At 51.5% G+C, this 21,275-nt stretch overlaps 1 protein-coding gene across 19 annotated transcripts in view; it reads right to left on the bottom strand.

Moving 5' to 3' along the window:
• Positions 1–21,275, bottom strand: part of MACF1 (microtubule actin crosslinking factor 1) — a 317,553-nt gene that overhangs the window by 111,338 nt on the left and 184,940 nt on the right. For all 19 annotated transcript variants that reach the window (XM_074976442.1, XM_074976451.1, XM_074976458.1 and 16 more), the window contains 12 exons: positions 20,310–20,537; positions 18,655–18,804; positions 18,319–18,552; positions 16,660–16,887; positions 14,394–14,915; positions 13,071–13,247; positions 12,769–12,892; positions 10,711–10,919; positions 9,711–10,028; positions 7,278–7,444; positions 3,402–3,558; positions 2,233–2,350 (listed from right to left, as the gene is read on the bottom strand). In XM_074976442.1, coding sequence (XP_074832543.1) covers positions 2,233–2,350; positions 3,402–3,558; positions 7,278–7,444; positions 9,711–10,028; positions 10,711–10,919; positions 12,769–12,892; positions 13,071–13,247; positions 14,394–14,915; positions 16,660–16,887; positions 18,319–18,552; positions 18,655–18,804; positions 20,310–20,537 — 2,632 coding nt within the window. The remainder of the gene's footprint in view (positions 1–2,232; positions 2,351–3,401; positions 3,559–7,277; positions 7,445–9,710; positions 10,029–10,710; positions 10,920–12,768; positions 12,893–13,070; positions 13,248–14,393; positions 14,916–16,659; positions 16,888–18,318; positions 18,553–18,654; positions 18,805–20,309; positions 20,538–21,275) is intronic.

Genomic DNA, 21,275 nt, shown 5'->3' with positions numbered 1-21,275 from the left:
TTTATCACACTCTCTTCTAATTCCAAGTACAGGCTGAACCTCTCTGGTTCAGCACCTTCAGGACCTGGCTATTGCCAAACCAGAGAATTTGCCAAATCGTGGGAAGTCAATATTGTTTAGCAGCATTACGAATATGTCCACTTCTTACTGGGCTCTTTGAAGATATTTATGGATAAATGAGAGCTAAACAGCACAGAACTGGGCTGGCGTACATAAACAAGCTTTATGGGATCGCGGAAAACTTGTGAGCAAGGCACAAGAAGTCATTCTTCCACCCTACTCAGCACCGATTAGACATCAATTGGAGTATTGTGTCCAGTTCTGGGCACCACATTTCAAGAAAGACGTGGAGAAATTGGAGAAGGTCCAGAGAAGAGCAACAAGAGTGATTAAAGGTCTAGAGAACATGAGCTGTGAGGGACGACTGAAAGAAATGGGCTTGTTTAGTTTAGAAAAGAGAAGACAGAGGGGGTACGATATCAGTTTTTGAGTACCTCAAAGAGGGTTACAAGGAGGAGAGAGAAAAATTGTTCTCCTTGATCTCTGAAGATAGGACAAGGAGCAATGGGTTTAAACTGCAGCAAGTGAGGTTTAGACTAGACACTAGGAAAAGGTTCCTAACTGTCAGGGTGGTTAAACACTGGAATCTCCATTGCTGGAGATTTTTAAGAGCAGGTTAGACAGACATGTATCAGGGATGGTCTGATGGGTGCTTGGTCCTGCCAAGAGGGCAAGCAACTGAACTTGATGACCTCTCAAGGTCCCTTCCAGCTCTAGTGATCTATGATTTCATGATAAGTGAACATCAGCTACTGAAATCAAGCTAGACCATGGACGTTCCTGGACCAGAGTGCTGGACTAAACAAGTTCAACCTGCAGTTGAAAACAGAATAGCTGCGAGTCTCTGAAGCTAATGCTCCCTACCCCATTTCCTACCATGACTCGTAAAAGGAAGGTTTAGAAGTGGCGTAACTGTGAAGTTCCCCAGAGCTCACAACAGTAACTCTGCGAATGGGCTTGGATTAGATTCCAGTTCCCTGCCTCACACAGCAAGTCTGTGTCCACTAGATGTAAGCAGCCAGAAACACTCAGCATCACAAAGATTATCATGTCCCTTTACACAGCAGATTGCAACCTCTCAAAATCTTTCCCCGGGTCCATGATTGCTCTCCGATTGCTTCCATTCAGCCACCTCTCTGCCGAGGCAGAAGGCAGTAGCTCTGTCAGCAACATTATACAACCTATTTGGGAAGCAAGTAACTTCTCCAAGTGAAACTCCCATCAAGGTTGTTTGGCTGGCGGAAGGTAATTCCTGATTTAGAATATAGTCAGGAAGCTGGAGTTAAGTCCCCTAACTGTTGCTGTGGGATCTTAAGTAATCAGAGAAGCAGCCAACACACCCAACGGATACTGTATCTGAAAGAAAGCACCTCCCAGCATTATTTTAGCGCCATGCTAGTGAACTCATTTAGTACCCAGTCCTGGGCTAGGTCACAGTATGAGTGAGTGAGGCATATAACCTAACGTAAGTAGCAGCATCGCTACAGTAGCCTGGCTAGTGACAAACGGCCAAGCCGCACAGAGGACAAAGTTACCTGAAACGGGAGAAGGGGTATGTACACAGTACACACCTCCACTGTCCCCAGCTGTATTACTGTGGCTACCCTGCAATTTAGGTTCACAATAGCTCTGGGAGAGCTCGCGTACATGTACAGGAGCAGAGGAATCACACCACTAATTTATAGCACAGATGTAGCCTTAGAGTGCCACCTATGGAAGCAGGAGGACTACAGCCTGTAGCATTTTCCCTTATGTTCTTTGGAGAAGTCTCATCCCAATGCTAATGAGGCAATCCCTGCTTAGTTTAGGGGCTGTGATCTTATGTGGGTGCAGCTGTTACGGCAATGCTAAAAGCCCAGCGTGAACAGGAGTCACTTCTCAAAATGGAAAACAGCAGTTAGGTATTTATGATCATTTCCACATACGACAGACAGACAGAGACAGACAGACAGACAATCCCCCCTGAACACCTTGTAGCAAGGCTCAAGTACACAGCTTACTGCCGGCTCCTTTACTTTCGCTTTGTAATACATGTAAAGTCGTTTTCTAATAGATGATGGTTTAAATAAAAATACACCTGAAGCACAACAAAGGCAAACAAGAGTGAGTAAAACAACCGCTACTCCCCAAGGCCATTCAAGGTATCGTCTGGGCAGCAGAGCTGTAACTCACCTGTTTTTGATTGGGCATCGGGGGCTGTGATTTCTACAATCAAATTCTCTAGTGCAGTCCCTTTGCAATTGATTTTCTCCACCTGGGCCCCCTTTCCCCTCCATTCATCCAGGAGAACCTATGAAAAGAGAAGGGTCAGTTACTAGCATCCTACATGATAATATTTCTCACATCAGAGGGCTGACGACTGAAAGTATCACTGCTGCTCATACTCAAGCACATTCTTCAGGGGACTACGGCTGTGTGTGTCTGTCTCTCTCTCTCTCTGCGCTATGAGTATTTCTCTAATACCATGCAGGATCCAGCTGTAGCTTGCTCAGCGGTCTAATTCACAGGCTGGCTCACTAAGTCCCAGAGAATAAAGTGAGTTGTTGTTAAACAGCAGCTTAAGAGAGTCCCTCTATATTATGTCAGCGGGAGGATTCTTCACAATTAACCAGTTACAGAGTAATTAAGCAGTATATTATATTTGCAAATTAGTGGGTCTCTCTTTAAATTACAGTTCTGAGGACCCTCCCTACTATCCTACACACTGTCCAGCCCTTTACACTGCCTCGCCTAATTCTGTAGCTCAGACAGCTGGTATATTTCTGTCTGAGATAAGACAGCTACAGGCGAGCGACTGGGATATTGCACTCCTTCTGAATCACAGCCCTCAACACCTCTTGCTTTAAGGTGTCACTTGACCCAGAGAAGGAGGAGAGAGCTCAAGTGATAGGATAGGAATTTCAAGGGTGATGCAGGATTTTGGTTCCTTCAGAATTTTGGCAAGGGGTCAGAAGAGGGGCTGCCCCTCCCCAATTCCTCTGCTTTCCAGAGGAGCAGTTGGTTTTTGTTTAGAAATGAATACGAGACTCTGCCTAGGTTTCACTGTGCGTTGAAGGTTTGAAAGCATGAGAGCCCATAGCGATGTGTGTGACTGACAGCAGCATCTCTCGACAGCCCCCCCTGCAGGCAGGGCTCTTGGACAGCAAGTAAAGCCCCAGTTATCAGACACCACTGCACCAAGATCCACTACTACCATCCTCGCGCTTAAGCGCTTGCAGGCCCAGGCATAGCTGGGCTCATAGAAGCATAAAAGAGCTCACAGGACCATGTCCTGCAAGTCATTACAGGCTTCTTTGGTTTCCACATCAACTCCTGCGAGCGTTTCAGCTCTCTCGGCCCACCTTGATTTGCTGCATGCGATTTTCCAGCTCCTGGGTGCCCAGGGAGGTCTCTGCAGAGGGCACATTCCCTTCGCTTTCCTTCAGCCACTTCTTTACAGCTCCGACCAACTTTCGGAACTCGTCCAATTGTTCCTGGCAAGACGAGGCGTCCTTTTCTCTAAGAGTGAAAAGGCGGAGAGAGTTAGCAGCTCGTGCCTTGCTTTGCAATGACCACAGCCTGCACTGAGGACACCATTGCCTCCAAGATCTTGGGGTTGTTTTTTTTTTTTTTGTTGCATAGCAACAGCGTTCACTAGCAGCCAAGAACGTGGCTATAGCAACGTTGCCTCTCTGCTCGCTGATAAAGTTTGCTTAAATCAGTGGTCCGTGGACCCCAGTAATGCAAGGGATCCATGGAAAAAATAAAAACAAAATAGAAAATAAGTTTTAAATAAATGGCAAAAGTCGCAATCAATGAGTATTTTTAACTTAAATCTCTTCCAATAACATTATGAAAGGCCGTCCGAAAATCTACGTTGTAGCTTCCTCTTTTACTTAATGAAGTATACGTAGTGGCTAGAATTGGTTTTGATGGGGATCTGTGAATGCTTTTGAGTGGGGTTGACGGGGGATCCCCACTAGTGAACAGGCTGGGAATTACTGGCTGAAGTCAATGATTTTGGTGTGGCAGATGTCTTGTCTCCTAGCGCTCCAGACTCGTGTTCTTGGTTAAGTCCATTTAGTAGTTGTGAACCCATTGTCTGCACAGAGCACCTATTAGTGCCCTGTAATGAGTGGGCAGGTCACAGGGGGGTTGGATTTGGTTCCTTTCTTTCAGCTACTTGAACATGGCTCAGGGCCACCATCGGAGAGAGGAGCCTGGCTGTAAAAAGCAGAGCCGTCCTTTGGCATACACAGAACGTGCAGCTGTTTGGGGCAAGAAATGTAGTGGCACCCTAACACAGCTGCCTTCTTCACAGGTGAGACCCTGGATATAGGGAGGGTGGAAGCTGGGAATGCACCTGAAATATGGGGGTGCTGCAGCACCCCCACCCCAGTTCCTTCACCTGTGTCGTCTTACCCTGCTCCTGCCTCCCCCATGGAGCAGCCGTTCCTCCTCCTCCCCTCCCCTCCCACCTCAAGCACCACAAACCAAAAGAATGGGCCTGGTAAAAACAGCTGGAAAAAAGGAGGAAGAGTCTGCCTATCTGTGTCTATTAGCAACCACCGCTCCTTTAGAGAGCCAGCTGCAACACTCAAAGACAGAACTACCAATACTGAAATGCTTTGCAACACAAAGGCACCTTGGCAAAGGATCCCCAGATACTTGAAAACTCCTTTCGTCTTAGACCTGACAAACTCACTACATCAAATACATTGTTCACAGGGTATCTACCCACCCATATGGGGTACCGTATAAGGCCTGTATTGAAAGGTCTTTGCCCACAAAAGCTTATGCTCCAAAATATCCGTTAGTTTATAAGGTGCCACGGAACTTCCTGTTGTTGTTGAAAGCATGAAATTTTTCGGTGTTCATAATCATGGCGGGACAACGGGTGGGGGGGGGGCGGGGAGCATGTTGCTTTAAATGCCATGCCCTGGCTCCCAGGGGCTGGCAGGAAGGGAGCCTGCTTGCAGTAGTGACTCATTTACTCAACATCCCCAGCATGGCATTGAGCCGATTTTGAAAATGCATCTGTGCTCGCTGTCTAAGATGGCATATTCTGTGGTGGATTTGAAACTATTCAATGCATTTGGCCCTTGTTCAGCTTCTTGGTTGAACTATTATGTTGCAAACCTCTCTAGTAAGACTGTAACCATAGTAAAGGTAAGTAAATGTGATGTTTATGAGCAATCGATTCAGCTGAAAAAAGCGGGTGTGCCGTGGAACTGTTTGTCTCATTGAAGTGTGCCATGTTACCGGATAGGCTGGGACCCACTGCTCCAGCTTACCCCTGTTTTGATGCTGTCTGCTCACCATAGATAGGCCCCGCATTGTCCCAACTCCCTCAGGCTAGGCAAAGCCAAGGGGTTCCTTCTGCAACTAAGAACTGTCACTCGTTCACTGGCCAATAACCCTCTGCCACAATACAGCAATCTGCTCAGGAGCGTGTTTAATTTGCGGCAGGCCCTGCATGCTGAGAAAGCACGAGGCAGAGACTCTTGCAGCATACAAATTTGCACAACGCCTCCAGCCACGCTTTTCTGAAATGTCACTGAGAGATGACGGCATTAAGTTCTGCAGTGTAGGAGGACAGCAGAGATAGAAGTTAATGTATGGTCCCCGAAGCAAAAATGAAACCCTGGGGGGGTTCTCTCCTAATTGCTAAGTAACAGCATCATGAGAAGCACGTCCTCTGATAGAATCATAGAACACTAGGACTGGAAGGGACCTCGAGAGGCCATCGAGTCCAGCCCCCTGCCCCAATGGCAGGACCAAGTACTGTCTAAACCATCCCTGATAGAAATCTAACCTGTTCTTAAATATCTCCAGCGATGGAGATTCCACCACCTCCCTTGGCAATTTATTCCACTCTTTGACCACCTTGACAGTCAGGAACTTTTTCCTAATGTCCAACCTAAACCTCCCTTGCTGCAGTTTAAGCCCGTTGCCTCTTCTTCTATCCTCAGAGGCCAAGAAGAACAAGTTTTCTCCTCCCTCCTTATGACTCCCTTTTAGATACCTGAAAACCGCTATCATGTCTCCCCTCAATCTTCTCTTTTCCAAACTAAACAAGCCCAATTCTTTCAACCTTTTTTCATAGGTCACATTCTCTAGACCTTTAATCATTCTTGTCGCTCTTTTCTGGACCCGCTCTAGTTTCTCCACATCTTTTTTGAACTGCGGTGCCCAGAACTGGACACAATACTCCAGCTGAGGCCTAACCAGCTCAGAGTAGAGCGGAAGAATGACTTCTCATGTCTTGTTCACAACACACCTGTTAATGCATCCCAGAATCATGTTTGCTTTTTTTGCAACAGCATCACACTGTTGACTCATATTTAGCTTGTGGTCCACTATAATCCCTAGACCCCTTTCTCCTGTAGTCGTTCCTAGACAGTCTCTCCCTATTCTGTATGTGTGAAACTGATAGTTCCTTCCTAAGTGGAGCACTTTGCATTTGTCCTTATTAAACTTCATCCTGTTTACCTCAGACCATTTCTCCAATTTATCCAGATCATTTTGAATTATGACCCTGTCCTCCAAAGAAGTTGCAACCTCTCCCAACTTGGTAACATCTGCAAACTTAGTAAGCGTACTTTCTATGCCAATATCTAAATCACAGAATACTAGAACTGGAAGGCACCTGGAGAAGTTATCAAGTCCGGCCCCCTGCACTCACGGCAGGAGAAAGCACCATCTGGACCATCCCTGACAGATGTCTGTCTAACCTGCTCTTAAATATCTCCAGTGATGGAGATTCCACAACCCTTCCAGGCAATTTATTCCAGTGCTTAACCACCCTGACAGTTAGGAAAAACTTCCTAATGTCCGACCTCAACCTCCCTTGTCGCAATTTAAGCCCATTGCTTCTTGTCCTATGCTCAGATGTGAAGGAGAACAATTTTTCTCTCTCCTCCTTTTAACACCCTTTTAGGTGCTTGAAAGCTGCTATCATGTCCCCTCAGCCTTCTCTCTTCCAAACTCAACCAACCCAGTTCTTTCAATCTTCCCTCCGAGGCCATGTTTTCTAGACCTTTCATCATTTTTGTTGCTTTCCTCTGGACCCCTCCGATTTCCCCACATCTTTCTTGAAATACGCTGCCCAGAACTGCATACAGCACTCTGACTGAGGCCTCAACAGCACAGAGGAGAGAGGAACAATTATTTCATGTGTTTTTACATGTGTTCAGCATAGCCCCTGAAGGATTGGAACAGGTAATCTCAAGTCTTACTTCTCCTTTGCTGTCTGCTGCAGCTGTACGAAATCCTGTTTTAGGCTCTGAACCTTCTCTTGGTGCTGAGAGGAGCCTACGGGGAAACCAAAGGTGCTCAGCTCTGCCGCCAGACCCTCTAAAGTAGCCAGGTCCTCTTGCTGCTGCCTCATTTCTAAATTCAGCTCCTGTCGGGACAAAGAAGAGTGGGGATGAAGCTCCTGCGCTGGTTTCAACAGGAGAAATGCGCACAGGCAGCCTGCCATCTACAGGGAAACAAGACGAATTGTCCCTGAAGCTGACCAACTTCTTAACATCCCACACAGGACAGAACCATCGGCAGACGGGCTACAGGAAGAATCTTGGGCTTGCCTGGATCTGACCCGTGAGGCTCAGGGCCCCTCCCCACCATGGAGTGAGCCACTGCTGGCACTGCAATGACAAGAGGGGCTGAGGCCTGGCACCCACTCTGCACTGCCATTCCCATGGCCCAATTCCAGCCCACGGGCTCTGCCTGGCAGGTGGGATGAAGTCGCTCTAAGACAGCAGCACAGAGAAGCTCGGTCCTGGCGTTTGCTCGCAGGGGATCATGGCACGGGCGGTGGTGCTTCCAAGTCCAGGGTCACCAGGATCCACCCGCCTGCTTCCCCCGACCGGGAACTGCTCCAGGTCGGTGCCTGCCTCACCGCACGGGGGTGCACCTCCACCTCCGAACACCCCAACCTCCCAGAGCCCGCACTCCAACCCCACTCCTGCACCCCACCCCTCCTGTCCAGACTCCTCCCCCATCTCCCTCCAGATGGCTTTTGCGACCTCCCTCCCACACCCATCCCAGCCTGCTCCCTTGCAGCCAACTCCCACACACTGAACCCCTCACTACTGGCCCCATTCCAGAGCCTAGGGGGATGCACATAACCTCCACGCCCAGGCCCCCTGGGCCATGTCTACACTAGCCAAAAACCTCGAAATGGCCATGCAAATGGCCATTTCGAAGTTTACTAATGAAGCGCTGAAATACATATTCAGCGCCTCATTAGAATGCAGGCGGCCGGGGCACTTCGCAATTGATGTGGCTCACCACCGTGCGGCTCGTCTTCGAAAGGACCCCGGCTACTTCGAAGTCCCCTTATTCCATCTGCTCATAGGAATAAGGGGACTTTGAAGTAGCCGGGGTCCTTTTGAAAAGGAGCCCTGTCTGGATGAGCCACATCAATTGCGAAGCACCGTGGCCACCCGCATGCTAATGAGGCGCTGAATATGTATTTCAGCGCTTCACTAGTAAACTTCGAAATGGCCATTTGCATGGCCATTTCTAAGTTTTTGGCTAGTGTAGACGTAGCCCTGGAGAGTTAGTCCAGGCCTGAGGGGAAGTCCTCAGCCAAGTGGGCTAGAGCTCGAGGGGAGTGATGTGAGTGTTTTTGCTTCTCCCTTGTGTGGGCCCCGGCTTATTTTTCCATGGGTCTGTGGCCCCTGACACAAAAGACTCCCCACTCCTGCTGTAGGGTGACCAGTGGGGGTGTGCTGAGGCAGGCTTCGTGCGCCTGGCCTAGCACATGAACGGCACTGCACCCCAGAAGCGGCCAGCAGGAAGTCTGGCTACTAGGTGGGGGCTACCACAGGGGGTCTGTGCAATGCCCCTGCCCTGAACACCAGCTCCACACTCCCATTGGCCCATTTCCAGCCAATGGAGATGGAGGGAGGGGAGGACACAGAGCTACTTGTGTACCTCCACCTAAGAGCTGGATCTGCTGCTGGGGGCAGCCAGGGTGCAGTGAAGTAGAGGGGCCAGGACAGGCAGGAAGCCTGCCTCAGCTCCTGTGCCGTGCTGCTCGCCGGACGCTGCCAGAGATCAGCCCATGCCCCAGTACTGAGTCTCCCACAATATTGCTCCCCCACCTGCACCCAAACCCCTTTTCCCCTACCCCAGCCTGGAGCCTGCACTCCAGTGAAAGAGGCAGAATTATGGTGAGCGGCCGGCATCAATAACTTTCGTCAACTGAGTCGCGAGAAAAAAAAGCTTGAAACCCCGGCCCCGAGCTTCAGCCCTCGGGGAGCGATTCCACTCTCAGACACGTGGCAGTGTTCGGGAATGGGATTTTTAGCCAGCGAGGTCGTGCTGTGTTTGCACTGGTCCAGTCCGACTGGTCAGAGCTCACGCCATTAGATCTCAGCTCCCAGCCAGCTGGGCTGGGCAAAACTGTCTTTCTAATCTAGCACCGGGGGGCGGGGGGTGAACGCAGAGCGTTGCAGTCCCCATTTCGTTCTCTTTCACCAATGGCTGTGCAAACGGCTACTGGAGCTGCAGGTCCCACTGGCTGGGGGGTGAAGATGGGGGGTTATTTACACAGCACAAATCCCTCCTTTCTGCCTGTAAAGACTCCCCGAAAAGCCTCAGTCAGGGCCTCCGTCCTTCTTTAGGTTTAAAAAAAAAAAAGAACCCTCAACGCTTCTCACCTGGATCTGCTGGGAGAAGTGAGCAATGTCTCGGTCTGGCTGGTTCCCTGAAGCCAGCATTCGAGCTCTGCTCTCCATGAACTGCTGCAGCTTCTCAGAGAGCTGCTCGTACTGCTCCACCTTGGGGAGGAGGCCCTTCAGCCCACTCTCCTTCTCCTGCTGCTGCCGGCACAGCCTGGCGAAATGCTCCGTCACCTCACCCAGCTTGCTCTGCAGGGCTGAGGCTGTGGCGCTGTCGGCCGTGGCCAGGAATCGAGTTACCATTTCGCGGGTGGCTTCTAGGCTGCTCTTCTGCCGGGCAATGTCCTGCTTCAGCTTCTGCAGTCAGAAACACGGTGAGAAAACCAAACTGCCGTCAGCCAGCTGGGATCAGGCTGCCAGCAGGGGCATGGGTCTGAGGGTAGGGGCAGTGGCTGACTTCCCCAAGCCCCACCCCCTTCCACTCTTGGCCCCTCCCCTTCCACCATGGCTCTGGCTCTTCCATGGAACAGAACCGGGGACACCCTCCCACCTTGCCCTGGGCCTGCAGAATCTGTTGGCCCTGCTGGCTGGGATGTCCTCTGATACTAGAAACCTTAAAACTAGAGACATTTCTGGACAAACCAGACACACTCTTGTGGCATATTTTCATCCCCAGTCCTCCCCAAGCCTTCCTTCCTCTTAGTATCTGACTTGGGCTTTTCCCTACCTCTGCTCACGCTTAACACTCACTCTACCCTCATGCACTGCTTCTGGACCGGAACTGCCTCTCAAGGCTACAGCAAGGTATCTAAACGCTGCTAAATACTTGAGGAATCAGGTAAATGCTTTCAGTGGTTCTATTTCCTGGTGCAGTGAATTCAGGTGAAGCAAATGCTCTGGTTTTAAATGACTTGGACATTGGATAAAATTAAAGCCCAAAACGTCTTAAAGCATCTGCACGATTCAGAGGTTTGGAGGAGATAGAGAAACCGTCTACCAACGCAGGCGCTTTACAAAGACAGTTCAGAGAATAGCTCACAGTGTGCGTGGCGAGCGATTCTTGGATGGAGAGAGACGAGAAGGAAGCCAGCTGCTCTCCTGTCAGGCTCTGCTCAATCTCAGCCATCGACTGCAGAAGATTCTCCAGTCCTCCTTGGACGCTCTGGGACTGGGCGATGGACTTCTGCAGCAGGTCCGAGCGTTCAGCCAGCTGAGCAGAAAGGCTCTGAAAACGGCTCACGACGGAATCTGGAGAATTCAGCACAGGAGATAATGAAGGACCAAATACTAACCAAATCACCCAGAGGGGCTGGAGCAGTGTTCCTTGTAAGTGGGGAACTTGAGATTCAGGTGCCACCAGCTGATTAGCTGAGTGCCCACAGTCCGTAGCCTGTGTTTCTATTGGTGGTGCACATTCTCACATGCCTTTGTGTGCATAAAATTTATTCTGCCCACGGATGGAAAAAACTAGAGGGAACACTGGGCTGCAGCAGTGAAGGTTCAGTGGCTGAACTCTTACGATAGTACTGGAGATACTTCTCCTGGGAAACAAAAGAGAAAGCAGCAGCACAGGGACTGATGGACTGGATCAGAACCAAGGTCCATCTATTCCAGTGATCTCTTCGTGACAGTGACCCACACCAGAGGCTCTGCAGGAAGGCATAAGAACCCTGTAGCAGCAGAGGTGGAGTAATCTGCCCCCTCATTAGAATTAAGATGGGTGGCTACAGGCCAACTGGAAAGACGCGAATACCAGGGTCTCAACCTCAATGTGCTTTAGGGCCAGTGCTGGTCCCCAGATCCTCTGAGCAGGCACCATGCTCTGGCAGGGCTCGGGGGAGGGTGTCCTCTGTGGATCACTTCCCACCTCATGTGTGTCTCCCACCCCTCCCCCTCACTGACCCACACCTCCCCATTCATCTCCCGGCTCCTCCCACTGTCCCCCCTGGGGCAATTTAACACCTGCCAAGGCCTCTGCCATGCCTCCCCTGGCAGCACAGTGGGGCCAAAGTGGCTTCAGGCTACTAGCTCCATACCGCCAGCCCACCCCTGTGGCCCGGGGGCGGCGTGTTCAGAGCCGTCCCACCACAGGTGAAAGCTTTGAAACCATTGACAAAAATTTTTGTGAAACTGACTAGAGATCTGTCATGCCAGCTCCTGATTTGATAACCATTTTCCTGGTACGTGGGGCTTTTTTCTTCAGCCCAAGTCCTTGTGCTGGGTCACACCCTGGGGTAACCGCAAGCAGCCTTGCCCCGCTGGCTGCAGAAGCATGTCAGCTCAGGCAGGTCCCTGGCCAACGTGGTTCACATTGCGGCTGAGGCAGCCAGTCTGGCTTCACAGACTGATCAGCCCCTTCTGCAGCTGGGACTACATAGGAGCTGGGAGCTGGGGTGTTGGTGGGAGCTGTATGCACAGGTGGGTCCCCACCGGCCACCCACCCCCAGGCTGGCAGCCACATGGGCCTGATTAAATAACTTTCAAAATATTTTGCAGGCCAGAGTGGGGAAGCATTCGGTTCGCAGACACCCCTGGGGCCGGAGGTGTGGGACCTGGCACTAAGTCACAGCAACAAGATCGTCCACTGGGGCCGGGGGAGGGGGCGGTCCTCAAACTTCATTGAGCTGCTGCCCCCTTCTGACAACAGAAATCACTGCACCACCCAAGAGCAGGACCAAAGCCGAAGCCCCCACCACCCTGGAGAGGGAGGGGCAAAGTCAGCGCCCAAGGGCTTCAGCCCCAGGCAGGGGGTCTGTGACCTGAGCCCCTCAGGCTTCCAATGGAGTGGCTCAAGGCTTCAGCGTCAGCCTCCACCTCAGCAAGTCCAACAGCAGCCCTGGTGGCCCCATTGAAACAGGAGCACGACCCACTTTGGGGTCCCAACCCGCAGCGCGAGAACTGTTGCCTCTAGGCTGTGATGTGATGCTTTCCGTGGGGTCCGCTCGATCACCCCTACGTTCAGCATGAGAGGTCTCCAGCTGCCCTGCTTTGATCCTGTACCCTCCTGACCTCATCTGACATGGGGACTTGAGTGTCCTTTTTAATTAGGGCCTGTCTTCAGGCACCTGCTAATGGACGTGTCTGCTCTGCTCAGTACCTGTGGTTTCCTGAATGTGTCTGTGGTCCGGGGCTGGCTCCCCTTCTATCTCCAGCAGGGAACGGGCTGCTTTCTGCAGCTTTTCCACAGGCACCTGATGTTCAGCGAGATCTCCCTGTAGACGCTGCTCCAACAAAAGACAAGAGCACTAAAGTCAGCGATAATAAAGTAGATGGTGACATGGGGTCCACTGGTTCCACCCTTAATTTAACAGCCCCCAAGTAACCCCTATGACAGGAGACTGAGATCAGGCTGGGGGTGGGACACTCAGCCTGGAAAAAGACAGTCTGAAGGCCCCTCACCTTGGCGTTGGTGAGCTGCTTCTGCAGAATGGCAGGGTCCGAGGAAACAGTCTCAGAGAGGGCTTCTCCTACTGCTGCTTCACTGTCCTGCAGCCACGCCCTGAGAGTTTCTGACACTTCCTGGAATTGCTGGTAGTGATCCAGCACAGTGTTCAGATGGGAGCCAAGCTTGGTACACTAGGAAGGAAAGTAAAATACGAGACAGGAGATGAACAACCGCTGTCCACGGCACGTTCTTCCAGGAGCTTTGTTTGAAGAAAGGGGAGAAGAATTCAACAAGAGCTCATCTACAGACCAGGTTAATACACGGCAAGCCAGAGTGCGAATGTACAGACCAGTAGCCTGCCATGCACTAAGGTGCCACATGGACACGGCCAAAGCTCCCTGTAACCTGAGTGCTTGGGCGGCCGCCCGGGAGAGATTCAGGTATCGCCCAGCTGATTAGCAGAGCGCCCACAGCGGGCCACAAGTATTTCTACTGGTGGTGCACAACCGCACATGCCTTGGGGCACATAAAATTTATTCCACACACAGATGGAAAAAAAATTAGTGGGAATGCTGGACAGCTCTTGTGTACTAAAGTTTCCAGTTGTGAAGGGGAATATGTCAAAGTTAAGGTGATCATCCGTCCCGTACTGGGCGGGACAGTCCCATATTTGGGATGCCAAAAAGGCATCCCAACTTATTTTTTAAAGGGGACTAATTGTCCCGTACTTAGGCCCTCAGGGGCTGTGAGTGTGGGTGAGGAGTGCTCCTGGCTGCCGCTTTCCCTGGGGTTCTGGGTGGTGAGCGCTTGCAGTTGCCGCTTCCCCAGGGCTCTGCCGTTGCTTCCCTGAGGCTCTGGGTGGGAAGCGCCCGTGGCCATCGCTTTCCGAGGGCTCCAGGCGGGGAGCACCCATGGCTTCTGCTTCCCCAGGGCCGAGGGGGAGGGACCAGCTCCCTGGGGCTTGGAGCAGCCTGGACGAGCTGCCCCTCCCTCCATATCTCCCTGTCCTGTACCTGTACCTGGGAGATACAGTCACCCTAGTCAAAGTGCACTGCAGGACTTTTTAGAGCACTACAGCAAGCTAGTGAACTGCTGATTCCCACCCTGGCCTGCCGCGCCCCAACGTGCCATGGAGACAAGCCCAGCGGAAGAACTTAGTTTCAGAACGGGGCTGCTGGCGGGAGAAAGGTGGAGAACGCTCGGCAGAACGTAACAGGGCAGAATTGATGGGTAATTTCCCGGTTACAGGCCGTACCAATGACCACCATCCTTACAGAGCCACCCAGGGGAAACTCCCAAAAAGCTCTGCTGAAGGGTGATGGAGAGGCTGCCTGTACCTGGGAGTGGAGGGCAGTGTATCTTTTTGTTGCATCATCCAGCTTGCTCTTGACTAAATTTCCCGTAGCCAACGGCTCAGGTCCTTCTTCCGAGGCAGCTTTCTCTGCGTCCAGTACCTTCTGGCCTGACATGGTAATATACCGCAAATCCCCCTTGTGGGAGATCACATCCTCCGAGAAGCTGCCCTGCCGGAGGAGCATCGGCCTCAGTGATTCGGGGTTGCTGTCTCCGTGGCGCATCTGCTCCAGCTCCTGCTCTGCCTGCGCCAGCCAGGCCTCAAACTCCCCATGGTCCCGCAGGAACTTCTGGAGCTCGTCCCGCAACCCCTGCGCTTGCTTCAGCTGCTTCTCCGACTGCGACAGGTTGGCTGCGTATTGCTCCTTCAGCTCTGCCAGCCTCCCTTGAAGCCGCTGCCTCTCCTCCGGGGCTAGGTTGTGGCCCTGTTTGTCCAGGAAGGCCTGGGCTGTCTGCGTAGCCAGAATGACATCTTGCTGTTGGGAGAGCAGCTCCTGATGGCGGGCCTGAAACACACACACACACACACACACACACACACACACAATAAACATGCTGCCTGGTGACCAATCTAACATCTCTAAGGACTTATGTACCCGGGGGAAAAGCCCTCAGCCCCTGGTGCACACTGGCTATTATTCCCCATTAACTTGCCTTGCAGACAATTCTCTGCTTTTGTGCAGTTGTTGTATCACAACAGCACAGGAACCTAGAACTGGAAGGGAGGTCACAGAGCCCCGTCCCCCGCCCTCATGGCAGGATCAAGCACCGTCTAACCCAGCAATTCCCACCCTGGCACTGGCACAGACCCCCAATCGCCCCCCGCAACCATTCGCAGACCGCCCCCCCCAATCAAAGCTAATTGTAGCCGCTCCATACACTTCATTAAATGAAAAAGGAAACTGCAGCATAGATTTCTGGACAGCAATTAATAACATTACTGGAAGACACTTAATTTAAAATACTAAGGGATTGTAACTGTGCTATTTATTTAAAATTTATTTTCTAGGATCATTTTCATGTATCTTTTATTTTTTCCCACAGACCCCCTGCAATACCCTCGCAGGCCCCCAAGGATCCTCGAACCCCAAGTTGGCAACCACTGGTCTAGAGTGGACCATCTCTGCCAAGTGTCTGTCTAACCTGCTCGGTATGTGGTGTGCTGTCTCCATGTCGGTCCCAGAACATTGGGCTGACCAGGTGGGTGAGGTAATATCTTCTACTGGTCTCGCACTTGTCTCTCTCCCCGACAGGAGTCGGCCCAATAACAGATATTACTCGTCCACCATGTCTGTGCAAATCCACGTCCCGCACGTGGGTGGTGCACTAAGCTCACGTGCCGGAGGGCACCCTCAGTGCACCGTAAGGGCGTTCGCACGGGGAGGGGTGTGAAGTAAGGATCACACCTTAAAGTTACTCCCTGCTCCCCGTGCACTGCCTTGCCCTGCAGAGAGGTCCTAGAAGCACCAGAACAACTGACAGGTCTCGGCACTGTGTAGGGGGAGGACTAACCATTGCCCTGCAAGTCTCCCGGACATCATCTGGCGATCCCCAACGCAAAGTACTCTGCCTTACTCAGCACGCCGCTAATCAGTTACAGCGGGAGCAGACGACTCACATGTGCCTCTCTGCCTCCCCATCTCCATTTCCTCCAGGCTGCTGTGCCAGGGGGATCCCACGTGTTCCCGGATCTCCCTTTCTTGAGCACCCCAGCAGTGGCACACGGTTACATGGAACGCAACTGCATGGCGAGCGGAACACATCTCACATTCCCCTCCAGCTGGGGGGATGCTCAGTTCCCCCTCCCCCAGGCTGTATTCCCAGGAACCCCTTCCACCTCCTTCTATCTCCTGCCCTGCCCCATTCCACCCCCACCATCACCCCACTTGTTCCTGGCCCTGTCGCCCTTCCACCAAGTCCTACATTGCCCCTTATCCACCTCTTCTTCCTCCCTCCTGCACACTGACAAACAGCTGTTACAGTGGGTGGGAGGTGCTGGGAGGGAGGTGAAGGAGCTGGTCAGCTGGGTGAGAGGTGCTGCGGGGAAGGAGGGAGCCTGGCTTCTGGTGCATACTGAGCCGCTATTAATTTTTCTCCATGGGCGCTCCAGCCCCAGAGCCCCCCCAGAGTCAACAGCTACACCTCATCCCCTCATTCAACCCCCGCTTCCTGGCAGCAGGTCCCCGTGTTGGCAGTGCTAAGATCTGACGTCACATGGGCTGGGTAGGTGGGACGTGGTGACGTTCTAACCTTCAGCCGCTCATACTGCTGATCAAGGTTCTCTTCCACTCTGTCCACTGCCACTGAGTGACCATCGACAACCTCCTGGGTGTCCTTCCCCTCAAGCGCTCCAGGAGCTCTTTCCACTGGGTGACATTTGTGCTCTGAGAGCTCCGGCGTCTGCTCTAACGATGTCACCCAGCTGAGAAGGGACTCGATTTTACTCCTGTTCTCCTCCAAATCTTTGGCAGCTTTCACCTGAAAAACAACAAGTATTTCAGACGTGGAGGACTCTCTCTTCCAGTATTTGTATTAGCCGCTACATGAAGAGCGGGAGAAGGCATCAGTGCAGTACATAAGGCAGGACTTGCAGAGAACATTTTAATAAAATACTGCATTTTAAGTTTCCTTTGGCTGAAAAAAAATCTAGACATAAATACCCACATCCTGGTACAGGTTGAACCTCTCTAATCCGGAACTCGCTCAGACAGCAAACTCCATAATCCGGCATAATTTTAGTTAGCCGGACAATCATTTGTCATGGGTCTGGCCAAGTTTCCTGGGGTCCCCTAAAGTTTGTTTCCAGCCACCAGTTCTTGCTCTCAGTCTTCTGTGCTGTTATTTAGCTGTAATTTACCCCAAATGCCCTCTAAGGGTCCAGAAAGGAGTGCAAGTGTTGGTGATGGAGAGAAAATACCGACCTCCTTCGTCTGGCGTATTCTCTCATCTGGCCCCGGTCAGGTCCTGAGGGTGCTGGATGAGAGACATTCAACCTGTATCTGATTTATGTTGTGATTCCCACTGTAGCACAACACACAGTCCCTAGTCTTACTTATCCAGCACCGTTTCCCCCCACCCCACACACACACACACTGGGCTTCTGATTCAGAGTGAGTATACAAACAGTGGTTCCTTCCACCGCCAGTTCTCTGGGGTACATCATTACTGTGACGTATCTGAGGAGGCTAAGATGGTATTGGATTTTCAGAGGAGCCATCTTGCTTCAAAAGGCTGTACTGGAAGTTTATTATCAATTCCCGATTTCAGACTGAGCCTCCTTTCCTCTGCCCTGGACCTCTTCACATTATGGTAGTACAGGTTGAACCTCTCTAGTTTGGCGCTCTCAGGTTTGGCAGCATCCATGGTCCAGCTTGCTTTGAGTTCGCCAGACATCCACTTTTCAAGGGTGTGACCAAGCTTCCTGTGGTCCCCTCAAGTTTGTTTCCAGCCTCCAGGCCTGGCTCTCAGTGTTCTGTACTGGTATTTAGCTGTAATTTAGCCCCATATGTCTTCTCAGAGCCCAGTCAGCAGTGGAAGTGTTGGTAATGCATCTAGATAATACTGAGTTCCCGTGGACTGGCACAATTTGTGTGTTCAACCTCGGTCAGGTCCTGAGCGTGCTGGACTAGAGAGGTTCAACCTGTAGTATGATCAATACCTACCTCCTATACAGCTCTTCTCAGCCATACCTCGCAAAGTACCTTACCGGGGGATTCAATACCACCCATTTTACAGATAGGGAAACTGAGGCACAGAGTGGCAACATACCCAAAGTCACCAGCAAAAACAGTGTCAGAGGTAGAAAGAGGCCCCAAGGTCCTTGCCTCCCTGTCCAGTGGCATACCCAGTGGGCAGAGGTGACTAGTGCAGGGATTCAAGTCCCCCCTCCATTAGTTCTTTGTGCGTTACCTTTTCTGTCTCCTGTTGCACAGCAACAGTCACAGCACTCTCCAGTTCTTTCTGGGCCACTTCAGTCCTCTCCTGCAGAGACTGGAATTGCTGCTTTGCAAGGCGGAGTTTCTCCTGCAGGGCTGCCAGCTCCCCAGGGTTCAGCTTGGTCCTGTTCTCCTCTAAGAACTCTTCCGTTGCTTTCAAAACACCGGCAAAAGAGGCAGTCCGGCTGTGAATGCTCCTTTGCAGGTCCTGTGAGCATGATGGAAGAATCATACAACTTTTCTGTGCCATCGGAGCCGCCCAAGCCTCTCTGGCACCCTGCTTGTGCCCCACACCTCTTCTAGCACTGACCTTCACTTCACTTTGCCTCTGCTGCAGCATAGGTAGGTCCCCTTCACTGGCTGCTCTTTGTTGATCAGTCAGCGCATTCTCTGCCTGACCTAACCAGGTGCACAACTCCTCCAGCTTCTGACTGCGCATGGCTTGCTGTTCCTGGAGGGTCTGTGTGGTGGGGAAGAGAAAAGAGGAGGCAGTTTAATACCCAATATTCATCCAACCCCACCAGGACTCTGAAAAGCAAGGCAGAAGAGTTACCGTCTCAGCACTTGATAGGATCGGAAGCAGCACAGAAAACACTTTCTGAAGCCCTCTGCTCTCAGTCAGTCATACAGGCTGCCTGAATGTACAGCAGAGCCGAGCAGTATTTGAAGGAAGGGGTCCCTGGACACACACACTTTGCTATAATTCAAGCTGTCTTCTCCCCTCTCCTTCAGAAACGGGAGGCCATTCAGCAAATTTTTAATAAGTTCAAATGCTCCAACTTATGCAATCCGAGCACAGCCCACCTAGGTGCAATTAACCAAAGTGGGCTCCAGCTTTGCCTTTGCTCTTAACCTCAAGAATATTAAAATATACCGCCAGCTCTAGAATGACTGGCCAAGCGTAAGCCGCCAGCGCCGGGCAGCACTGACTGACCCAAATTAGGTTTTTCTGTGGCACCAGGGAAGGTGTGAGAACATCAGGGAGGGAAAGTGTTTCTGCAGCTGATTCGGTTCCCAGATATTTCAACCTAGTGCACAATACAGAAGCGCCTGTTTGAGCAATTGAGCATGATGTGTGACCCTGGTAGTCCTTACAAAAAACCTCTCTTTGCTAGCGGGGCGGAGAAAAAAGTTTCTTCAGGTGCTGTAGCAACTAAACATACAAACTTGTGCAAAATGCTGCGGTCATTTCTTTCAGTCTTTTAAGATAAACCACAGGCGCAATTCAGAAGAGCGTTCTTAAGAGCTCTTCGGCAGCAAAGCGAGATCTTCTGGGGTTAGGGTGGGCGCACAATGAATCTGAAAAAGCAAAGCAAACTGGTTAACACACACAAAGAGATGGCCCAGGCAGAGGGTTATTGAAAGCAACAGTTAATAAAAACATTACAGTATTAAATGTGTCTGAAGTGAAAAGGTCCATGCAGTTAAGTGGGCCGGGGGAATACCACAGAGAACCAGGAGCTCATGTGGGTAGCTGCTGTGTGCTGCAATGTTTGCATATTATTCAGTGGGCTGTTCTCGTGTGTCTACAGACAGTTCATTTGCAAGGAAAATGAGAAACTAGCAACACCGGTTACCGTTCGGGTGGAATGGTGCCAGTTTGTGCAGTGTTTTCTTATGTGGCCCTTATAGGAACTAACATGAGTCCACTAAACCAGTGCATGGGTGATCTAAGCTAGACTCTGGTGGGTTTCCAGAGCTGTGCTACCTAGAACCCTCAGGAGCTAGGTTACTGGTCAAGAGGGAAGGCAGACACTCATTCCCCTATAAGAAGAGCTGGGTGGGAAAACAGAAAGGAGCAATCAGATCTTTCGAAGAAACTCCTGCTGTACCATGTGGCATCAAGAATCCCTAAAAACAACCCCCCTGGCAAACTGGATCACAGAAGGGGAAGCATTTCCCCGCATGGTCTTAAGACTGGAACCATCTCCGTTAAGAAAACACAACAGGTCTCATGACTTTCACCTCGTCCGTCTGCTCCACTTGCCGGAGACAGACCTGCAGGACCTCCACCTGAGCAACCACGCGCTCAGAAAGGTCCCGAAAAGACTTCTGCAGTTCGTTGAGCTGTCTCAGCAGCTGCCTGCTCCGTTGGGGAGTCAAGTCCTGGGCGTGCTCAGAGATAAAGAACTGAATGTCAAAAGCTGTTGCGTCAAGCTCAGATTTGGTGTGAGCGAGGGGCTGTTCCAACTCCTAAACATGAGAGAAGAACCTAGTCAGTGAAATGACACTTGTCCAGGGGAGCCAACAGCCTTGCCAGGCTCCTGGGCAACAGGGATGGAGGGTCGGGGTGTGAAGTTGGTTTCCCCTGCTCCCAGAAGGGGCGGGGCCTCAGACAGGAGGGGCAGGTCCTCACTGCTGCCGCACTCCAGCGGTGATTTAAAGGGCCCAATAGCAGCAATGGTAGCCAGGCCCTTTTGAATCCCCGAGCCCTGGGGCAGTTGCCCCCTTTCCCCCCCAACTCCTCCCCAGTCAGCGAGCCTGCTCTTGTCTGCATGCACTTTCCTATGCTGCTGGCTCTGGAGAGAATCCATGGACAAAGAGAATGCTACAACTCAGCAAAAGAGGTATGCCAGCCAGATCTCTAGCAAGAGACCAACATATTTCAGGCAGCCAAGTCGACACTTAAAGTTTATCTACACAAACACTTGGTTGGTGACAAGCTGGGGTGTAAAACTACCCCACACTTGCCTGTCGCACATGAAGTGCCCGCGTGAACCCTCTTGCCAAGCACTAGAAGTTCTCTAATGTGTTTTAATCAACTCCTGTTCCACAGCCGTTCAGTGCAAAGCATGCAGGCGATTCCTAGCACGTGACAGGAGAGTCCCCACGGACACTTCACGCGAGGCAGATCTGCACCCCGGCTCGCCACAAATAAGTGTGTGCACGGAGGAGCCCTAGCAGAAGGCCAGCAGCACAGGAGTAACACGG

Source organism: Carettochelys insculpta, chromosome 24, assembly GCF_033958435.1.
Source record: "Carettochelys insculpta isolate YL-2023 chromosome 24, ASM3395843v1, whole genome shotgun sequence".
In the NCBI taxonomy this organism is placed as follows: Eukaryota; Metazoa; Chordata; order Testudines; family Carettochelyidae; genus Carettochelys; species Carettochelys insculpta.
Note: the sequence above shows the minus strand (reverse complement) of the source record. Positions and strands in the feature narration are given on the sequence as shown.